Source organism: Lynx rufus, unplaced genomic scaffold, assembly GCF_022079265.1.
Source record: "Lynx rufus isolate CCGP_SWC_20201006 ecotype Redwood Valley unplaced genomic scaffold, mLynRuf1.p SCAF_33, whole genome shotgun sequence".
Classification (NCBI taxonomy): domain Eukaryota; kingdom Metazoa; phylum Chordata; class Mammalia; order Carnivora; family Felidae; genus Lynx; species Lynx rufus.
The window spans coordinates 181,206-197,234 of record NW_025814849.1 but is presented as its reverse complement, the minus strand read 5'-3'; the positions used below and the strand labels follow the sequence as shown (position 1 = coordinate 197,234).

At 52.1% G+C, this 16,029-nt stretch overlaps 1 protein-coding gene across 1 annotated transcript in view; it reads right to left on the bottom strand.

The window, feature by feature from the left end:
• Positions 1-15,781, bottom strand: part of BRI3BP (BRI3 binding protein) — a 28,865-nt gene extending 13,084 nt beyond the window's left edge. Inside the window, exons 1-2 of the mRNA XM_047093208.1 lie at positions 15,507-15,781; positions 2,663-2,765 (exon numbers count right to left, since the gene is read on the bottom strand). Of these exons, the coding sequence (XP_046949164.1) occupies positions 2,663-2,765; positions 15,507-15,716 (313 nt within the window). The 5' untranslated portion in view covers positions 15,717-15,781. The remainder of the gene's footprint in view (positions 1-2,662; positions 2,766-15,506) is intronic.
• Between the last annotated feature and the right edge of the window lie 248 nt (positions 15,782-16,029).

Below are 16,029 nucleotides of genomic sequence, written 5' to 3'. Positions count from 1 at the left end.
GCCAAGAGTCCTCCAACTTTTATTAATGACGGGACCCTGTCCACCAGAGGCAGAGTGAGGTGGAGCGTGCAGCCTGGGGGAGATGGGCAAAACCCTGCTCACAGGAGCTGATTCCGGAAGAAATATGGGCAATAAACACATACACACACGTGTGCACGCTGCGGAACATTACAGCTGACAAGGGATTGTAGGCGTGAGAACAGGGTCCCTGTACATGGGGTAGTCAGGATGGGCCCCCTGGAGGAGGTGTCACGTACCAGAGACCCAAGGATGGGAAAGACCTGAGCAGGCAAAGGGCTGAGGGCCTGCTCCCAGTGGGGAACACCTAAAGGAAACAAACATGTGTCCGAGGACAGGACGGAGGCCGGGGCTGGGTGGGGAGGCTGGGCAGATCCTTGGAGCCGACGGTCCCCGTGGGAGCCCTGTGTCAATTCCAAGAGCAACAGAAGTCACTGGGCAGTTTTAAGGTGAACGACTTAACCTGACTGATCCTTTTTTTTTTTTTTTTTTAATCACTCTGTGCAACAAAAGAACTAATAAAAACTAAAATCACCCTGGCTGGTTTGTTGACAAGGAACCACAAGGGGCCAAGAGAGGACACGGAATTAGGAAGTGTGCAGGAACGGGTTAACACGGCAGGCCCGAGTCCGCTCTCTAGAAAGAGGTGCCGGAAAGGATTAATATGGCCCTTGGCTGACATCTGGGAACTTGGGTTTCTGGAGTGTGATACGGTGATTTATAAGAAGTATATGTATGTGTGTATATATATATATATATATATATATATATATATATATATATATTTGGTCTTTGTCCCCATTCCTGGCACAGAGCTCCTCCTAGAACCTTTGGATTAATTCTTAACAGGGTCCTTTCGGCCACACCTGAGTATGTGCTGACACAGTGACCTCTGGACAGGCCCTGAGGATGGGGGACCAGGAGAACCCATCGTGAGGAGAAGGTTGGAATTTCAGACCCATCCCCTGACCTCCAGGGAGGGGAGAGCGGCTGGAGGCTGAGTCAGTCATCGACGGCCAATGGCTTCATCAATCGTGCCCGTGTGACAGAGCCACCACAAAAACCCGACAGGAGCTTCTGGGATGGGGAGCTCAGGGAACATCAAAGCTCCGTGCGTCTTCCTACAGAACGCACCCGAACATCTCCTCCATCGGGCTGGTCCTGAGTTACATCCTCCTGCAATAAACTGTTGAGCTAGTAAGTGGTGTTCTGGAGTTCCGTGAGCCGCTCTGGCAAATTAATCAAACCCAAGGAGGGGGAACCTCCGATCTAGAGTCACTTGCTTGGTCAGAAGCACGGCGGGGGGGGGGGCTTGCAACTGGCATCTGAAGCGGGAGGGGCAGTCCTGTGGGATGAGCCCTGACCCCGTGGGCTCGCTCTGACATTATACCTCCAGGTAGCCGGGCTCAGAATTCAGTTCAATTCGTGGGACGCCTGGTCAACTCACGGAGAGTTGAGTTATCTGCTTGGGGGGTGGAAAGAACACGGGTAGTGGAGGGGCCTTCCCTCCATTCCCTGATAACGGGGGCTCCCTGTGCCTGAACTATTTGCACACATTCTGTGGTTTATGCTGACCACCTGCTTTCCCGCGGGGTGTCGGGAATTTTGGCGGGTGCCGGGCAGAAGGTGCCCACATGACCAGCCCCTAAGAAACACCCTGGGCGCAGAGTCTCTAACGGGCTTCCCTGGTGGATGACGACTTTACACACGTCACCACAAATCGTTGCTGGTGGAATTAGGGTTTCCTGTGGGGCTCCCACCGGCCTGTCCCCTTTTGCTGAGGGTGCTTTGTGTCCTTGCACTGGAATAAATCACAGCCGTGAGCATGACGATAACACTGAGTCCTGAGTCCTCCTGGTGATTCGCCGAACCTGGGGGTGGTCTTGGGGCCTCAACACGGGCGGCTGCAGACTTCCTGGCGGGAGAGGTGGCAGCCTGGACCAGCCGAGTCCTTGAATTGAACCGTTCCAGCAGTAGCCTCCTGATTCCGCACAGAGCAGCAACTCCCACAGCGTTCTAGGCACGTTCTAGGCAGCGTTCTAGGCACGGCTCTGGGACCACCTCAAGCTCTGTATGAAATCCCTTTGTGCCTAAATAACTGTAGGTAGGAGTTTGTGATGGGTCCCAACACCCCGGAGGCCCCACCTCTGGTCTTTGCGGTTTGCCTGGGGGCCGACGAATCAGCCCTACCCACACGTACCTTACCCTAAACAGCATCTGTGAATCTCAGTTTTGACGGGCCATTTCTTTATGCAACTATCACAATAAAAAATGTTCATTTGTGGGGCACCTGGGTGGCTCTGTCAGGGAAGCATCCGACTCTTGATTTTGGCTCAGGTGACATTCTCACGGTTCGTGAGTTCAAGCCCCACGTCGGGCTCTGTGCTGACAATGCAGGGCTGGCTTGTGATTCTCTCCCTCTCTCTCTGGCCCTCCCCCGCTCACACTGTCTCTGTCTCTCTGCAAATAAATTAGCAAACCTTAAAAAAATTTTTTAAGTGTTCATTTGTGTCCTCACTACCCCCCCCCACCAAGGGGTCCTGTGTGCCACCCATCATGGGTACTGCGTCCACACTTTGATAACCACTCGAATAAAACAGCACCTTCCATGAATGCCTTCCCCCCTCCCCCCCCCGCCACGTACCATCAAGTCCAAGAACATCCAAGAGCTCCATCCAAACTTTCCACAGCGTTTCGATGAACATGTCCACCCCCAGCACGAACCTCTCGGTCAGCCTGGTCAGGAACTGCAAAAACAAGAGAGTGGTCACTACCACCGACTGGGACAACGCCCCCTTCTCCTGGTCCAGCCAGGGCCATTGGTTCACGCGTTCGTGGGAAAACAGAGCCGGCCAGTGATGAAGGACACAGCAGGAGAGGCCAAGCAGCCTGGGCACAGACATGAGCTTGGTGGGCCAGGAGCTGGGCGAAATCTGCTCAGGCCTCCTCCTCCGCGGGCCGAGGGGGAGACAGGAGTTCCCCACAAAGCTGATCCACTCCACCTCTGACTTCTCCTGAAGCCCTCCTGCCCACGTCAAGCTCCAGGTCTCCTTCTTTTCTCTGCCTGATTTCTCATTTTTAATGTTTATTTTTGAAGGAGAGAGAGTGTGTGTGAGCATGAATGGGGGAGGGGCAGAGAGCGGGAGACACAGAATCCGAAGCGGGCTCCAGGCTCCGAGCCGTCAGCACAGAGCCCGAGGCGGGGCTCGAACTCACAGACCGCGAGATCATGACCTGAGCCGAAGGCAGACGCTTAACCGACTGAGCCACCCAGGCGCCCCTGGTTTCGCATTTTTAAATGGTGGGAGTTTCCACCCCCTCCCATTCCGCCTGGACGTTGGGTGCTGCCTCCTGGGACAGGAAGGGTGGGAGGGCGGTGGCTCTCACATGTGAGCTGTATCACATCTCCTGGGCATGAGGGAAACACTAGAGATCCATGTCCACCTGGCTTTAAGGACCCAGGTCCTCGGAGGGCTTCCTGATCTCTACAGGGGATTCCAGAGAAAGACCAGGCTGGAGGAACAGCTCAATGAGGTGTAGTCTCATTCACCCGGTTATTATTTTTAATAAGTGCTATTCTGTACACATGGTATAAAACTCAAAGTTGCAAATGGGAAGTCAGTGAAAACTAACCCTCCCATCTCACTCCCCATAATGCAAATCTCATTCTGGAGGCTCTGTCGTTATTCTGTGGCTTCCCTTTGATGCACCGGGGGACTAGCAGCAGACAAACATTCTTCCTCTAAGCGCCAGTGACTATGCACGGTTTTCTCATGTGACACTCTGCCTCAGACCGTACAGAGCTGCCTTGTTCTCCTTAAAGATGTTTGAGCGATCCCCTACCCATGGACACCTAGGCTATTCCCACCCACGCTACTGCAGCAAAGGGGAGTGACACAGGGGAGCCCTGTACTTGTGCACTTTGGCTCACATGCGGGCGATCAATGCCTTGGAGTGAAATGGCTATTGTTTTTAAGTTATTTATTTATTTAGAGACAGAGGGCACAAGTGGGGGAGGGTCAGAGAGGGAGAGAGAGACTCTCAAGCAGGCTCTGCACTGTCAGCGCAGAGCCCGATGTGGGGCTCGAACCCATGAACCATGGGATCGTGACCTGTGCTGAAATCAAGAGTCGGGCACTGAACCGACTGAGCCACCCAGGAGCCCTGGCTACAGCATTTTGAATCAGACCTTACGGCTGGATCACTGCTCCAGGGCGCAAGGGGAAAGAGAGCAGGGTCGAATCAGCCACCAGGAGAGACAGGACTCCAGTAACCTCCGTGCTAGTTCTGTGGCTTGGCTGAGAGCGCGTGTGGCTGAGTTTAAGGGCCTGGGTTCAAATCCCAGCTCTGTTTCTTACTGCTAGCTACGTAGCCACGGGTGTGTGTGTGTGTGTGTGTGTGTGTGTGTGTGTGTGTATACACACATATGATACGTATCAGAGCTCCCACTAACTAAATGCATGTACTAGTATCTACCCCAACTGGGTATTTTAGCATTAAGTGGGATACTCATATGAAATGCCTCGAGCACATGGTAAATGGTCAAAATTCCCACCGACATCCCATACTCGCACTGAGCCCTGACCCCAGAGCACGTCCTGCAAGGAATCATCCTTTTCTCCTTAGGTCATCACACTAAAGGGATTTGTACACGTGAAGACCACGTGGCCATCAGCCGACGGATGGAGAAACAAAGCCTGGTCCATCCATACAGTGGGATGTTATTTGGCCATAAAACGGAATGAGTTACCATGAGCTTCCACTTCAGTGAACCTTGAAACACGATGCTAAGGGAAAGAAGCCGGACGCAAGAGACACATATCGTACGACTCCATCTGTATGAAAAGTCCAGAGGAGGCAAACCCACAGAGGCAGAAAGTCGACTGCTGGTTGCCAGGGGCTGTGAGAGCTAAAATTTCTTTTAGCAGTGAGGAAATGTCCTAACATCGACTGTGGTAATGATTGCACAGCTCTGTGGTCGGAGTAACGAGGACTGAACGGTACACTTTAAGGGGGTGAATTGTAGAACACGTGAATTATACCTCGATGAAGCTATTTTGAAATGGGAGGGTAAAAAAATATATACAATGGAAGAGCTGGCATTAAAAACAAACACAAAAACAAAAACAGGGATGGGAATGCAAACTGGTGCAGCCACTCTAGACTCTAGAAAACACCGTGGAGTGTCCTCAAAAAATTAAAAATAGAACTACTCTACGACCCAGCAATCGCACTACTAGGTATCTATCCAAGGGAAACAGATGTGCTGTTTTGAAGGGACACATGCACCCCCGTGTTTATAGCGGCACTATCGACGATAGCCAAAGTATGGAAAGAGCCCAAATGGCCATCGATGGATGAATGGATAAAGATGTGATATATATACAATGGAGTATTACTCGGCAATCAAAGAGAATGAAATCTGGCCATTTGCAACTACGTGGATGGAACCGGAGAGTATTATGCTAAGTGAAATTAGTCAGAGAAAGACAAAAATCATATGACTTCACTCATATGAGAACAAACAGAGGGTTGCTGGAGGGGTTGTGGGGGGGCAGGGAATGGGCTAAATGAGTAAGAGGCATTAAGGAATCTATTCTTGAAATCATTGTTGCACTATATGCTAACTTTGATGCAAATTAAAAAATTAAAAAAAAAAAACAAAAAAACTAACAAAAAAACAACAAAAAGACAAGAGGGTGTCTGGCTGGCTCAGTCGGTAGAGCATGCGACTCTTGATCTTGGGGTCATGAGTTCGAGCCCCACGTTCTGAGTGGAGCCTGCTTAAAAGAAAAAGTAAAATAAAATAAAATGTTTTTATTTTTTAATTTTTTTTTTCAACGTTTTTATTTATTTTTGCGACAGAGAGAGACAGAGCATGAATTGGGGAGGGGCAGAGAGAGAGGGAGACACAGAATCAGAAACAGGCTCCAGGCTCTGAGCCATCAGCCCAGAGCCCGACGCGGGGCTCGAACTCGTGGACCGCGAGATCGTGACCTGGCTGAAGTCAGACGCCTAACCGACTGCGCCACCCAGGCGCCCCGAAATAAAATGTTTTTAAAAAGGGGGTGCCTTGGGGCGCCTGGGTGGCACAGTCGGTTAAGCGTCCGACTTCAGCCAGGTCACGATCTCGCGGTCTGTGAGTTCGAGCCCCGCGTCGGGCTCTGGGCTGATGGCTCAGAGCCTGGAGCCTGTTTCCGATTCTGTGTCTCCCTCTCTCTCTGCCCCTCCCCCGTTCATGCTCTGTCTCTCTCTGTCTCAAAAATAAATAAAACGTTAAAAAAAAATTAAAAAAAAAAAGGGGGTGCCTGGCTGGCTCAGTCATTTAAGCGTCTGACTCTTGAATTCGGCTCAGGTCACGATCTCACGGTTTGTGGGATCGAGCCCCACGTTGGGCTCTGTGCTGACAGCGCGGAGCCTGCTTGGGATTCTCTCTCTCCCTCTCTCTGCCCGTCCCCTGCTCGATGGCTCTCTCCCAAAATAAATAAATAGTCTTAAAAAAAAGAGAAAGAAAGAAAGAAAGAAAGAAACCCGTATTCATCAGCAGCCAACCCCCATCCCTCCTCCTCAACCTAGGCAACCGCTAATCTGTCTGTCTCCACGGATTTGCCGTTCCTGGACTTTCCGTACAAACGGAATCATACGGCAGGTGACCTCTTGCGTCTGGCTTCTTTCTCTCAAAATAACATTTCCCGTGTTGTACCAGGACTCAGTAGTTTATTCCTTTTTATGGTGGCAGATAGCGTTCCACTTGATGGGCACCCCTGTTCTGTGCGTCCTCTCGCAGAAAGTATGTTCGATCTGTGCGTGTCTGTCGGTAAAACCAGGTAGCAGGCTTTACCATTTGTTCAGAAGGAGGAAGAAGGAAGGAACGCCAAGGCTTTTGTGAGAAAAGGGTATCGGGTCCTTCGGAGGGCACTGAGCCCCCCAGGAGGGGTGCGAGGAAACAGCTATTTTGGAAGGAAGAGACACGGCCGCTCAATGTTGCTGAACCTCTCTGTGCCTCAGCTTTGTCAGCTGTCAAATGGGGCAAAGACAGGATTGGACGTTCCGACCTGTAAAGGCCTCCGCGTGGTGCTGGCACAGACCGGGAGCCCGGGCGGCAGAAGGCTAAGGACGCTTCTGTCTCAGCGCCTACCCACGCTGGTCTCCAGGTAGGTGCTTCGAGACCTGCCATTCTTGGGAAACCCTCAGGCCCAAACATGACTGGCATTGCTCAGGAGAAAGAACAGACCCGTCCCGGAAACTGGTCTGGGCAGGAGAGGTTGAGAGCAGAGAAGGGCCCACTGCTGGCCTTCTAGCCAGGAGCAGGACAGACTGGTCCTGGGCCCTGGGGGCTGGCGCTGTTGCTTTGGATACAGCCCTGTGACACCTTGGCCCACTTCACCCTGTGAAGGGCATCCGGGAGCCCTCAGGGGGATGAACCTTGTGCCTGCAGATTTCCTATGTCGAAGCCCTAATCGCCAGGCCCTCCGAATGTGACTGGAATTGACGACAGGGCCTTTGGAGAGGTAAGAAATGTAAAACGGGGTCACCAGGCTGAGCCCTCAGCCAACGGGACCTGTTGGGGAGGAGATGGGGACACAGGCGCATACAGAGGAAAGACCCCGCGAGGACGCAGGGAGAAGACAGCTGCCCGCACACCATGGAGAGACACCAGGGTCTCGGTTTTCTAGTAAATTCCTACTGTTCGAGCTGCCCAGTATGTGGCACTGGGAGGGCGGCCCCAGCCACTAACAGGGGGTCACAACACGGCCAGGAGCCTGGAACGGTTCTCCCACCACCGGCCCGCGGGGGTCGAGCAACACACCCAGCCAAACGTGAACGTGGCCTTGCCTCCAGGGCAAGTCCCAACTTCGCCACAGAAGCCGCTGTGGACATAAAGAGCAGAGGAAGAGGGGAACCCGGGTGGCTCAGTGGGTAGAGCGTGTGACTCCTGATCTCGGCTCGGGTCCTGATCTCACGGTTCGGGAAATGGAGCCCCGCGTCGGGCTCTGCGCTGACAGCACGGAACCTCCTTGGGATTCTCTGTCTCCCCCCCTCCTCAAAATAAATAAATAAGCTTTAAAAAGAATGGCAAAAGGTTGATTTGTGGAAGCAGTGGCTGGTGGGTCCAGGGTTCATTACAGGATTCTCTCTGCCTTTGAACCTGTTGGACAATGTTCAGTATGAAATATGAAAACAAGGGAGATTCAGGTGAATTAACTCGAGGCCGGCGGCCGTCACGGTGGGAGGGAAAAAATTACTGAAGCCTAGATTTCGTTATCCCTTCTCTTGTAGCAGAGAAGCCTGGACGTCCATCTCCCAAGGGCACCTGCCTCCGCCCCAACCTTCCCTCGGCCCGTCACCCCCTGGCTTGTGCAAATGGGCTCCAGGGAAAATCAGCAAATGTGTCCTGACGAGCGAGTCAGAGGAGGAGTGGGGTTTCTGCCATTTCGAGTTTGTCCAAGCATGTGAAGAACACCCAGAAACGTAAAGATTGCACGAACGGGAAAGACTGGAACCGACGCCCGGATCACAAATGGGTCACAAAAGGGAAAGGCACCTCCAGGGCACAAGGCAGGGACACAAGACCCCTTCAGGGGAATTCTTGCCAGATCCGGACGTGTGCCCTCATCCTAACCGCGAGGAAACAATCCGACCACACCATGGGACATTTCAAGAAATGACTGGTCTGCGGGCGACTGGCGGGCTGGGTCGGTGGAGCATGTGACTCTTGGTCTTGGGGTTGTGAGTTTGAGTCCCATGTTGGGTGTAGAGATTACTTAAAAATAAAATCAGAAAGAAAGAGAGAAAGAAAGAAAGAAAGAAAGAAAGAAAGAAAGAAAGAAAGAAAGAAAGAAAGAGGAAGGAAGGAAGGAAGGAAGGAAGGAAGGAAGGAAGGAAGGAAGGAAGGAAGAAAAGAACTGGTCTGTCAAAACCACAGTGAGATACCATTCCAGCCTCACCCTGCGGGCTATAATCAAAGACAATGATGAGACGACTGGGTGGCTCAGTGGGTTAAGCATCTGACTCAATTTCAGTTTACATCATGATCTCACAGTTCATGAGATCGAGCCTCGCACTGGGCTTTGTGCTGACAGCACAGAGCCTGCTTGGGATTCTCTCTCTGCCCCTCCCCTGCTCTCTCTCCCTCAAAAACAAATAATGGGGTGCCTGGGTGGCTCAGTCAGTTAAGCGTCCGACTTTGGCTCAGGTCACGATCTCATGGTTTGTGAGTTCAAGCCCCAAGTCAGGCTCTGTGCTGACAGCTCAGAGCCTGGAGCCTGCTTCAGATTCAGTATCTCCCTTTCTCTGCCCCTCCTCAGCTTGTGCGCTCTCTCTCTCTCTCTCTCAAAAATAAAAAAATATTTTAAATCAATCAATCAATCAATAAAAATAAAATTGACTGTGGTGAGGGCCGTGCAGCTGTCTGAATATACTCAAAACTACTGAACTTTCAGTAAAGCTGTTACCAAAACAAGAAAAGCAAAAAAGACAATTGGTCTGCACTATTCCAAAATGTCAATGTCAGAAAAGCTCTCCACACCCACACCCAAAAAGTGAGGGGACTCTGACAGACCAAAGGACATTAAAGAGACATGAAAACCAAATGCAATGAGCCATGGTTAATAAAGTGTTAGATTTTCTTTTTAAAGCTATGAAGGAAATGTGAATACAGACTGTACGGGACAAGTTTTTACTGTACTAAATGTAATTTGGGGGGATGGAGGGACCGTGGTATTGTGGTTCTGTAGGAGAAAGTGTCATGATGTTTGCAACTTACTCTTTTCCTTAACATTTATTTATTTTGAGAGAGAGCGCGTGCGCACGTGAGCAGGGGAGGGGCAGAGAGAGGCTCCGTGCTGTGAGTTCAGAGCCTGACACGGGGCTCGATCTCACAAACCACAGACCACAAACCGTGAGATCATGACCTGAGCCAAAATCAAGAGTCAGATGTTTAACTGACTGAGCCACCCAGGCACCCGTGCAACTTACTTTCAAATGGTTCCGTGAAGAAAACGGGGTGTGTGTGTGTGTGTGTGTGTGTGTGTGTGTGTGTGTAAAGAAAAAGGGAGAAACCAGTTTTGGGAAAATGTGAAAATGCGGGTTCAGTGGGAAAGTTTTCTAGCTGTTCTTCATTCCAGCCTTTCATCTGTTCCTTACTTCCAAATTTCTCGTAATAAAAACGAGAAACGTTTTGATTGTGGTGGTGTTTAAACGGGTGTGCACGCACATTGAAATTTATCAACTTGTACGCTTTTGGACACATTTGTCCCACTTTAAATATGCGCTGTCTATCGAAGCGTAATGTCAGTCACACCTCCAAAAAGCCGCTAAGACGGGCCGGGGAAAAAAAGGCTGGAAAGCGTCAGAGTTATTTTTGCCCCACAAGCTCGCCGGCAAACAGCGAAACGGGCCAGCATCTCAAAAAATCAAAAACAAAAGACAAAGAAAGAGCTCAAGAGAAAAAAATGGCAAAGAAAACAAAAGGCAGTCTCCAGACAAGAAAAGGCTGATGGAGTCTGCATATGTGAAAAGATGTAATAAAACCAATAAAACACGTAATAAAAAACTTAATGACACACTTCGTAGGACAAGGTGTGGAAGGTAGAGCTCACACGTTCGGTAGGAGTGGAAACCGGCAGAATTCTTTGGAAAACAATTCAGTCGTCTTTCACGGTATTGAAAGCGTATATGGAAGTGGGGGGAAACACAAAACTAACTTATGTTGCCACAAGTCAGGAGAGCGGTTGCCTTGGGGTGGGGGACAGGGGAACTGGAACGATCCATTTCTAATTTTTTTTTTTTCAACGTTTATTTATTTTTGGGACAGAGAGAGACAGAGCATGAACGGGGGAGGGGCAGAGAGAGAGGGAGACACAGAATCGGAAGCAGGCTCCAGGCTCTGAGCCATCAGCCCAGAGCCCGACGCGGGGCTCGAACTCACGGACCGTGAGATCGTGACCTGAGCTGAAGGCGGACGCTTAACCGACTGCGCCACCCAGGCGCCCCAAGGAACAATCCATTTCTCCGTCCGCATGCCGGTGACACGGGTGTGTTCGGGGTGTGACAGTTCACGATGCTTTATACTTCTCATGGAGAAAAGCACACCGATTATATTCCAACTTGAAAATTTGTGAATGGGGGCATGGAGGGGGCTCCGTGGGTTGAGCGTCCGACTCTTGATTTCAGCTCAGGTCACGATCTCGCGTGTGTGGTCTCGAGTCCCACGGGGAGGGCTCTGCGTGGACAACACAGAGCCTGCTTGGGCTTCTCTCTTCCTCCGCCCCACCCCCCTCCCGAAATAAATAAACTTAAAAAAAAAAGTAAAAATAAACACTTGTGAACGCACAGGCCCTTTGACTCAGCGATTCCATTTCTAACAACCTGCACACAAAAATCTCTATAGAAAGACCTTTCCTGCAGCCAGGTTTGGAGGGCACAAGAGGGGACGCTAACAAAATGTCAACTATTAGGCGTGGGTTCAATTATGGTACGTCCTGAATGATGGTTTGCTTTCTGCACTCCTCCAAAAGGAAGGAAGCAAAGCTTTATGTACCAGTAAGATCTGGTTGCCAAAATTTGTCAAGAAGGAGAAGGAGAAGAAGGAGAAGAGGAGGAAGAGGGGGAGGAGGAGGGGGAGAGGGGAGTGGAACAGCACGGTAATGAAAAACAGAAAACCCACAAAGGGGCAGGATCTGTACGGATGCTCAGAACACCAGGCTACTCTAGGAAGGAAAATGGGAGATGGGGTCAGAGTGGGCAAGCAGATTTATTTTTTTTTACTCTTGAACTATGTGAAATGGCATTGCATGCAGCTACGGCCTTATTAAAAAAAAAAAAAATGTTAATCTTCTTAAAAACAAAACAACTAAGGAACAAAGGACTAATAAGAACACCAACTCTCAGCTTCTCATTCAAATGTTCCCACCACATGGGTCCAGCTGTATTTTTTCCCCTGTGCTCCCCAAGATCCACACCCCAACGCAGCCGCCTGTGAACCGGACCCCAACCTTGTCTCAGCCCTTCCCTCCCCTGCCAACCCATCTTCCCAGACCCAACTCACACCCCTTCCTCCACCCCCTGCCCCATGCCTCCAGGCAGGGCACCAGATCTCTTCCTCCTGGCTCTCCACAAGGCCTTTCTGGCATCACTATTGATGTCTTGTTAAACCCTAGGTCCTGTGTGACCTAGGTCTCAATCTCCCTCTGTCCCTTGTTCACTCTGCCACAGCCCTACTACGGACCCTCTCTGGCCCTCACACACCAAACCTGTTCCTACCACAGGGCCTTTGCTCACACTGTTGCCTTTGCCTGGGATGTCCTGTCCCTCCAGCTCCTTCTCTTTCAGCTCACTTCCCTGGCCACTCTGTTCCAGTCATTTCCAATTCTGCAGAGGTGACAAGTGTGGGCACTCCCAGTCCTCCCTCCAACTGATTAGTGGAACTGGGGGCGAGAGTTTCAACCTTTCCATTGCCTTACTTTCCTTCTCCATAAAACAGGGCTGATAAGAGAGGCTCTCTCTCTTGGAACAGCGCAAGACACATCCTAAGCTTAAACAAAGATTACCCATCATCATTAGCACATCATCTTCTCTTACCTCTTTAATGGTGCTTACTACTCCGAAATAACCTTGTTGTTTTTTTTTTATTTAAAAAAAAATTTTTTTTAACGTTTATTTATTTTTGAGACAGAGAGAGACAGAGCATGAACAGGGGAGGGGCAGAGAGAGAAGGAGACACAGAACCTGAAACAGGCTCCAGTCTCCGAGCTGTCAGCACAGAGCCCGACGCGGGACTCGAACTCACAGACCATGAGATCGTGACCTGAGTCGAAGTCGGACGCTTAACCGACCAAGCCACCCGGGCGCCCCTGAAATAACCTTGTTTTAAGTGTCTGACTTGTCTATTGCCTGTCCTATGAAAGGTCCTCGAGAGGGGACGATTTTGTCTGGCTTGTGCTCATATGGCAGGTGCTTAAGAAATTTTTGAAAATTGTCGTAAAATACACATAGCATAACATTAACCGGTTGAACCATTTTAAAGTGTACGATTCAGTGCCATATGGTACATTCACAATGCTGTGCAAGTCACCTCTGCCCGGTTCCGGAACATTTTCTGCCCGGAAGAGAAACCCCCGATGGATGAAACAGTCACTTTCCACCCCACCCCACCCCCTCCCCTTAGCAACCACTCATCCGCTTTCAGTCTCTATGGATTTGCTTGTCCTGGAACATTTCACACAAATGCCATTGTACAACATGTGGCCTTCCGTATCCGGTTTCTTTCACCTGTTTGCAAGGTTCATCCGCGTATCACCTATCCGTGCTCCCCTCCTCTTTATGGCCGGATAATATTCCATGCTTGGACAGGCCACAGTTTATTCATTCATCAGCAGATAGACATTTGGGTTGTCTCCACCCTTTGGCTAACGTGAAAAGCACTCCGATGAACACTCATGTACAAGCCGCTTCATAATTTTTAATTGAATAAGTGAGTATATCACTTTCCTACCAGAGTCCCTTTCTTACATAAATATCTCCCACCATTTACTAAAAAATCACTCAGTACCTGGTATTATACAACCTAGTCGCATTCGGCCCTCCAATTCATCTCCTCCGGAGAGGAGACAGAGAGGTCAAGTCAACTGGCCCAGGATCAAAAGCTAGTAATTCCAATCCATGTCTGTTGGACAGCAAGGCCCATGCTCCAAACCAGAGCACCGCAGGTTTATTTTAGACGAGGCCTAGCTTAGACCATGGGGTGTTTCTTTAAACACCCTCAAACCTCACAACCCACCAAGCCGGTCTGGCTCCGACTTAGTAACCCCAGGCATGCTGAAAACGACATCGCCAGCATACCCAGTTTTGGTGCATAATCTTTTGATTAAGATTAACAAAACAGTCTCCCCCAAGCCCGGCCAGTCTGGGCGACAACGCTCGGCAGGAAATGTCAGGTCAGTCTCCTTCTAGATGCTGCGTTGATGGGGGGAGGGGAGGAACGGAAAGGGTCATGAGGCATAAAGACCCATGAAGGCACCAGCTGCCTGGGTTTAATTCCCGGCTCTGCCACTCAGTTTGACTTGAAGCCACTCACATCACCACTCTGTGCCTCAGTTTCCCTATCTACAAAATGAAAACATGAACAGTACCTACTCATAGGGTTTTTCTGAGAATTAATTGAGTGACTCTATCTATAAAAGCACTCAGCACATTTTAAGCGAATAACAGATTTGTATTAGCCCCGTGGAAGGCACAAACCTTGGTCACCCCAGAAAGAGTTCTGATCTCGACCCAAGAAGAATGCCAGTCTGAGTTGGGTTTTGTTTTGTTTTATCTCAAGCACCAGAAAACTTTTTTTTTTTTTTTTTTTTTTTTAATCCTGAAAGTCCTTCCAGCAGGGCTAAGCAAAGTGGATTTGTGCCTTGGCCGGAATGTCAGCAAAACGATGTAGTTGACACAGATTCAGTCATTACTCTGGGCCAGGAAAGCACCATAATTATAGGAAGCATTCATAATTACAACCGCATAATGAAGGGGATATTATTATTAGCCCCTTTTAGAGGATAAAGAAACTGAGGCTCAGGGAAATGAAGCCACACGTGGCCCAAAGCGGAGCAGCCCGTCAAGTGGTAGCCAGAACCTGAGTTCCCAAACCCCAGGGCTAGCCAGCCCGGAGCAAAGACATCAACACGAGGAACAGCAAGGGCTGTCCTCAGGGAACCACGTTACCACATGCAACTGTCTTTCGTTCACTTCCCCTTTCTCGGGCCCGAATGAAGCCTGTCCCACCGGGCTCCAGAGGGCAGCGCAGGGTGCGGACACACGTTCCCGCGCTCCTCCTGAGCGCTCGACACAGCAGCTCCAAAGTAAAAACGCTCCGAATCAAGGGACGGCACACAGTAGGAGCTCAGGTGGGTTACTGGGCCAAAGCAACAGAGGAGACTGCATCAGTCCCTTTCTTTTCTTGTAAAGTTAAAAAAAAAAAAAAAAAAAAAAGCCGAGATATCTTCGCAGCAGAAGGAGGAGGGCCTAAGGTGCTCGGGGGAAGTGGGTCGGCGCGAGGCTGGCAGAAACGCAGGGGTTGCTGGGGAGAGGGCAGGGCGCCCCCTGGGCAGCGCGCGCGGCGCCTGGCTCACAGTAGGTGCTCATTCAAACGCGCTGAATGAATGAATGAGAGGCGCGGCCGGCGTGGGCGCAGCCCAGGGACCGCGCCGCGCCCGCGGGCAAGGTCCAAGGAGAAGTGCGGCGCCGGGCAGAGGGCGCCCCGAGGCCCTGCGCCCGCCCCCCGCCCCCCGCCCCCCGCCGTGCGCCGCCACCGGCCGCCGGGCCCGACCCCGGCCGCGCGCCGGGGGGCCGCAGGCCGCAGAGGCCCCGGGGCGCAGGCCGGCCTCCCCTCTCCCCGCCGCCCGGCGGCCCCGGAGGCCGCGCACGGCCCAGGCCGGCCCCGGGAGCCAGGTGCGCGTTGGCCCGGGCAAGGTGACCGCAGGCTCGAGCCCGGCGCCCACCTTGTGAGCGGCGCGCACGTTGTCCTCGCCGAACAGGCTGCTGACGCTCTGCGAGAAGGTGTTGACCGTGCGGCGGTAGCTGTTCTTCTCGGCGCCGCCGCGGCCCCGCGCCCCCTGCGCGCCCGGGGCCAGGAGCCCGAGCAGCAGCAGCAGGAGAAGCAGCAGGAGCCCGGGCCGGGCCCGGGGCCCGCCCGAGGCGCGCGCGCCCATCCTGGGGCCGGCGGGATGCGGGGTCGGGAGCGGGGCCGAGGGCCGCACCGGGGACGCCGCGGCTCCGGCGGGGACCGCGTTAGCGCGCTCGGGGGCCGCGCGCCGCGCCTCTGTCAGCCGCCGCCGCTGTCGCAGCGCCACCTGCCCCGCCCCGCGCGCAAAGCCGCGACGGCCCTGCCCACGCCTCGCCCCGCCCCCCGGACGCCGGGAGCCGGCCGACGACCCCGCCGACGACCCCGCGCGGGGCCGGTGCGGCCGGAGGCTGCTTCGTCTCCCCGCCCCCACCGAGCTGGAGGGGGGTGGGGGTGGGGGT